Source organism: Liolophura sinensis, chromosome 2 (genome assembly GCF_032854445.1).
Source record: "Liolophura sinensis isolate JHLJ2023 chromosome 2, CUHK_Ljap_v2, whole genome shotgun sequence".
Lineage (NCBI taxonomy): Eukaryota > Metazoa > Mollusca > Polyplacophora > Chitonida > Chitonidae > Liolophura > Liolophura sinensis.
The window spans coordinates 22,219,551-22,226,337 of record NC_088296.1 but is presented as its reverse complement, the minus strand read 5'-3'; the positions used below and the strand labels follow the sequence as shown (position 1 = coordinate 22,226,337).

Sequence of the window (6,787 nt, the reverse complement as noted above, 5' to 3'; positions counted from 1 at the left end):
ATTTATTATAAGGTAAGTATATCATAGATAAATACGACATGTTATTAAAGGGTTAAACTTTTCCGCTTTCAGCACAAGTCACATATTTGAATCATTACACGTGCGGCAATGGGAATGATGGCGTGTCATTTGGGTAGCAGCCGAATTTTTGTTGTGGTGTTTGTCTGCTTATTTATCTGTGTTGTCGTCGCTGAAGCGAAAGGGAAGGATGCTGAGAAGAAAGATGACGATCATAAAAATAGCTGGAAGAAGAAAGACATCCGTGATTATTCAGAAGCTGACCTAGAACGTCTGTACCAGCAGTGGGAGGTGGGCGTACGGTTTTGTCTGTTGTAGAGGGAAACATTGAGAAGGAAGTGAAGTGGCAAATGTAAAGGTTTCAATACGTATAGCTGAAACTCGTAATAATCACACACTTTCCACATTTATAATGACCAGGTAGATAAGCATTGAGCTTTTTGATCAGGTAAAGGTTTTGCTGTCCGACAAGCAGGGCACCTGTAGGCCTACTGGAGGTGGGGCCTGGTAGGAGGAAGACTGGGCTTGAATTATCTCCAGGTGGCTATTTCAACTCATCTCTTTATACCCGGGCCGATGGAGAAGTATAGCCACAGGGTTAACCTGTGGTAAAGCCTACACTGATTCACGCCTTGTCTGATAAGTTCTTTCTAAATGATGCCTGCAGTACAAAAAAAAACAGGTGTCACCTGTGGCTCTTACCTCTCAGCTCTCCCGCACAGGCATCTTCCACCCAGTAATACACGCCGAAATCATGAGACTGTTACTACGGAAGCAGCAGCCATTTTGCCTCCACCATTGTTATGGGTCTTGAAAAAGTTGTAAGCCCTTAATGGCGCGTGCGTCCTCACCCTGAAAAAACAAGCTTAATGGCGGACTTGTTTTGAAATAGGTTGCAGTGTCATGAATACTGGGCTTGTGAGTCATTACCAAGTGGAATATACCTGGGACGTTGCATGTGGGGGCGAGCTGAGAGGCAAGAGCCACAGATGACACCTGTTTTGGACTGCAGACATCATTTGTAAAGGACTTATCGGGCATGGCATGAATCGACATATGATTGACCACAGGTTGCCCCGGTGACTATGTTACTCTGCCAGCCCAGTGTAAAGAAAGAAGTTGAAATAGCCACCTGGCACTGAATGAAAATGTGAAGAGCCTATGCAAATTTGGAAAATGTCTCACGGACTGACGAACGTACAGTTCATCATATTGGCAATGGCTTCAGTACAGCAAGTTACGGATCATGTTAGTAACGAAATTTACTTGTATCTAGCCTGTAAGGATATCATGGTTATGGTGGCCATTTATGTTTGGGCTGAGGATTGCATAGTAATGGCTTCCTCCCTTTCACCCCTGTAGGATGCCTAGTAATGGTTCGGAAAACAGTTGATTGCTACCCTCCTTCATATCCCTTGCCTATTGAGTTACTACCTTAAAATGCTGAGGTTCCAAGACCATCAAATCCTGAGCTATCGATTATCCACCTATCCATCTTTAATGTTGAACTTTTGCTCTGATTTGAACTTTCAACAAATAACTATCCATTATATAGACCATGCAAGGTTCCTGGGCCACACATTCTGACTGATTGCAGTCTCGTAGTCTTTTGACTACAATTGAGCAATTGTAATTGTGGAGTATCCAAGTATTTCTCAACCTACCAGTAAGTGTACTCAGACTAACGGTCACAAGGCCTAGGAACCTGGATAACCACTTATCCAGCAACTTGACAGATAGAAGACAGAGGCCATTTTGGAAGCTTGAAATTCATTTTATGCCCCTTTAGAACTTCCACATTAATCTGACGCCTTAATATTGGCCTAAAAGACTGGGCCCATTTGAATAAGTTCAAATGTTGAGTTATATTCAGAATCAGCTAAAACACCATTGAAAATAAAATATCTATTAATTTTTTTTAGGAGGAAGATGAGCCATTGGAGGAGGATGAAAAGCCTGAATGGGAGCGAGAGCCGCCGCCGATTGACATGTCACAGCTTGACCCAAACAACCCAGAGGCTATGCTGCAGATGAGCAAGAAAGGGAGAACACTCATGATGTTTGCCTCAGTCTCAGGTCAGTGGTCTCAAAATCTGGAGCGAGGAGGTTGTGGCTAATGTGGGAAAGTTTGTCAGTAACTTGCCAAAGGTCGATGGTTTACTCCTGGCTGTGTGGTTTTCTCCGTCCATAAAACCTGACTGCCATTGTAGATTTATTTATTTATTTATTTGATTGGTGTTTTACGCCGTACTCAAGAATATTTCACTTATACAACGGCGGCCAGCATTATTGTGGGTGGAGACCGGGCAGAGCCCGGGGGAAACCCACGACCATCCGCACGTTGCTGGAAAACCTTTCCACGTATGGCCGGAGAAGAATTTGCAGTTTGGGCATAAACGGCATGTTCCTGCTACATACACTGTATGAAATCCATGGAAATTATGAGTGCAGTTGGAAATATTATGATATGAAACATGGTAACCTAATAATATCTTTAATGTGCATACCAATGAAAATGGTGGTTTTATTGTCATTAGGTAACCCAACAGAGAAAGAGACGGAGACTATAACTGGCCTCTGGCAGACAAGCCTTCATAATGCTAACATAGAAACTCAAAGGTATGTATACAGTAGAGTTCCCTGCCTACAGAAAATTCTGACAGATAACAAGGAACCCGTTAAAAGGATACAGAGTTGATGATGACTTGCTGAAAGTGGAGATAGGGTTTCCTGAGTTAGACTCTGTAACCTTGGGCATGCTTGTGTAAATGTTCTATACCTAAAATTCAGCTTGAGCTGTCATAAACTGGATATGCCTCTCTCTCACGCCAGCCAATCAGAATCTATTCTGTATCCCTTTAAGAAGTCATTAAAGTAGGTTTTACTTGCAGTATGAATATATTGAAAAGATTCTCATGCAACAATTCAGCAGTTTAAAAGCTAAGGTTTTGTGTGATAATCGTTTCAAAGCAGGAAGTGATAAATTTCATGTGTAACTAAATGGTGTAAAAAGCAGTTATATCTTTCAAAGCTGATCTATTTATCATAGTTGGTAACCTCACGTTCATGCCTCTGATTATGAACACATTTCTTAGTTTGTGTCGAATCCGTAGTGTCGACATTGAGTACTGATAATGGGGAAGGAGAGATCTGACCAATGACTGAAATGATCAAAAGCAGCTTTTTCTGGTCCAACTCCGCTGCAATACTATCTCTGCTCTCCCCTTTTCCGTCATAAGGTCTGAATGCTGTAGTTTAAGCAAAGTTTTGAAGCATTTTGCTTGAGTTTAGTTGATTCATCCACCTTAGCAGGCAAATTAAAATTTTGTTAAGTTTAATAAAAAACTTAAGTGTTGGCGTCAAAAGTATCATTTTAAGGACTTTGTGTATTTTGAAAGGTGGATCTCTCCATCCTAAACTTGATGTGAAATACGGTATTTGTGTCTTCATGCTGTTTGACCTTAATGGTTAGAGCTGTCGGAGAAGAGAGACCTGGAATCAAACCTAGATCAGGTCATAACCAAAGACTAAAAAATCGTACTCGTTGCTGCCTTGCTAGGCGCTCAGCACTGAGAAGTTAGAGCAATGAAATAGGGCTGGTTGACAGGTGTCAGTATAATGTGACTGGATGGGGTGTTATGTCTGGTGTCTTTGGCAAGACACTTCAGTAGCGGCAGCACTTTGGCATCATGGACTCGCCCTGCCACAAGAAGACCAGTGTATGTGCACACGCCTATGAGCAACTCATCGTCGAGTGTGAACCGGCTCAGATAGCACGTTTGGTAGAGCATCCGCTTTGGGAGCGGTAGATCCAGGGTCAATCCTGGGTGGAATCACACCTAAGACCTTAAAAGAGGAAGTTGTAACTTCCTGAAGGGGATAGTGCAACGACTTGGTGACCCGTATTAGTATAATGGCTCAGGTAGGGCGGCTTACTTGCCTTCAGTAAGCCGTCTCAGTGAAGCAGCACTAGATAAAAGAGCAGTGGAAATCTGTCCTGGAACAAGGAGGCACATTACATGCACTCTAAGGATTCCTTAGTCCTTATATGACTGAAAAATTGTTAAGTACAGTGTTAAACACTCACTCACTCACTCACTCATCAAGTACGACGTTAAGCCCCTTTGCATTCATTCATTCTTCGTATGCTGTTTGTATTTTAGATACGTTGTCGGGACAGGCCGTGTTATTTTCATGCTGAAAGATGGCTCCAAAGCTTGGTTTGTAAAAGACTTCCTTGTAACGCAGGAGAGGTGTTCGGAAGTGACGATAGAGGGCAAAAATTATCCTGGCAAGGGAGCAGAGGGCGCACAGGTAAGAACACAATTTCAACTTTTTGATCAAAACCACATACTTCCATGGCCTAATGGTCGGGCAGTCTGTTTCTAAAGGTGCAGATATTGGTGAGTGGGGTACAAGCTGAATAAGGGAGTTTGAACTGCTTTATCACTGAAAGTAAAAATAATTGTTGATAATTTAGACTATCAATCAGAGCGTCATTAAAGGAGAAGAAAACTTATAACATTGACACTATAGGCTGAAAAGAGCACTTTTTTTTCTATCTGGTAGTGCCTGCTGCATAATTTTGCGATTTTTCCTCATCATACACGTACAGCCTGAAAAGGGCAAAGCTGGCATAAATCACCGAGTCCATGGCGTCCTCCATCTTTAACGCCCCGTAATTTATGCTGGGGGTGTGTTGCCTCTCGGCCAATGAGAGTTGTTAAAACTGGCGACTTGTTCGTGTAAACTCAGAACCTACGTCCAACATTCCGGTTTCTGGATCGTCGAGCGGAAAACGAACTATACTGTTCACTACCTTCTGGGAAGAAGAGTTCTACCAGAAATGTACAAACTGCACTTCAGCAGTTTCCAATGGCAATTCTCCTCCTAACACAGAAGACTTAGGACTAGTTCTTAGGCGAATGGAGTCGCCCACAGTGGATTTTGGTGCTGACTTAATTTATAATTTATCAACTTGAGGTGCATATTAGAATTTTTTTATGGCATGCACCTGCAAGGAAATACATACTCTTTTCAGTGGTATTTGTTTGATATTTAAATTTTCTTCTTTTTTAACATCAAAGTTTTTAATGGTTATAAAAATCATTTGCTTTTTGCTTCAGGAATCCTCAGATGACAATCGTCCAAGTAAGAAGTCCAAAAAAGATGATGAGAAGAAGAAGAAACAGAAGAAATCTGAAAATGAGACTGTGAAGGAGAAAAAGAATAAAAAAGACAAAGATAACAAGAAAGATAAGACAAAAACCGAATTGTGATGAAATTTTGTTTTAATTTTTGTATTCCCTATGATTTGTCATGCTGTTATGTTTTTTTTTTTTTGTGAAATTTCTTTTAAAGGTTATCCCCATTAACATTAGCTGGGCTCATTTAGATTGAAAACAGTCTTGAAACGCAAAACTAACTTACCCATGGAAAAACCTGTATATTTGCTGGATAAGTATGTATGTTGTTGTTTTGAGGTTTTGTTTAACATCTATTGTAAAAGTAGCAGCAATCATATGGGACATTGGTTTACATATGGGACATTTGTACTTAAAATTTCTGAAATTTGAAGTCCTGAAAATTTGGAAAAAATAATTTGAAGTCCTGGAAAACCCTTGAAAAATCAGTTTTTTTTTTTTCATGGGTGGAAAGCTGTAACCAGGGTAACTAGGTAACCCATTCAAAGCTAAGTTATGAAATGATGAAACCAACAGTATTGATGTATTGTGTATTTGTTCTTTAGAGTATCAATCAAAGTGTAAAATGGGATGAACCAGGAACTGTTTGGGTAATGCAATATTCAGCCACAGCTAGCCAGACAGCGGCTAAAGAACTGATTAACACACCCTAATTATTCAAGCTTTTCAACCACCTTTGAGACTAATATTTTGAAACATTCCGATGGAACTATGGGGTGTAATAGAAGTAATTTGAACAGTTTGATGAAGATTGCATCATTTGTGACACAAACAAATCATTGTAGCATCATGTTCTTAAAAGTATGTATTATATTTTATATGCATAAATTCCACTGGAAAAAGGGCTTTAGAGGTCGAAAAGGTTGAAAATTTTACAGTAGGTCTGCCAATTGTGTCTGTGACATGAGTCACATTTCTCAAGTCTCTTTCTCTCTTTTTGTCTTAAGGGCACAATTCACAACAGTTTTCATATAACTCAAGTCAACAAAGCATAGCTCCAGTATGTAGCAAGGGAGAAGTGCCCTTAAAGCCATTGAATTTCACAGGCTTCATGATAAACCCATGGTTTCTTGCAACTGTCCAATTGTGGTTGCAGTCCTTAATAATTGTTGATTTTTCTTTTGAAAGAAGACTGCAAATAGGTGGCTGACATTTCTTGAAAACACCCCTTGCGAGAAAGTGGTAAGACCAGTATTGTCGTTGTTATATAAAATTGGACCAATGTTATTTAGGATTCCCACTTTTTCCAACAGGGGTGATTTCAAAAATGCCGCGCATGTATTTGCGGGCAATTTCAGACATATCCTTGTTAAAGATGATAATCCCTTTACCTGTTTTTGTCTTCCAAGAAATTTAACCGTCTTCCAAGAGGAGTTCTGGTGTTTTTCAAGTGACACATTTTGCTTGATTTTGATTGATTCTTTAACCTTATAGTACCACTTTTTGAAGTCTAATTCATTTCTTATCAGAGAAACTTAAAGTTTTGCCAATAAAAGTATCATTTTAAGGCTTGTGTGCGCTTCTGAGTGTTCACTTTTATATGTCAAACTTCAGGTTAAAAACAA

General features: G+C 40.1%; 1 protein-coding gene across 1 annotated transcript; it reads left to right on the top strand.

Annotated features, from left to right (window-relative positions):
• Nucleotides 1–114: 114 nt before the first annotated feature.
• On the top strand, nt 115–6,281 carry LOC135462910 (LDLR chaperone boca-like). The gene is made up of 5 exons (XM_064740216.1): nt 115–309; nt 1,941–2,094; nt 2,556–2,637; nt 4,182–4,332; nt 5,145–6,281. Exons 1-5 carry the CDS (start codon nt 115–117, stop codon nt 5,295–5,297), a joined length of 735 nt encoding a protein of 244 aa, XP_064596286.1. The 3' UTR covers nt 5,298–6,281.
• Nucleotides 6,282–6,787: the final 506 nt, after the last annotated feature.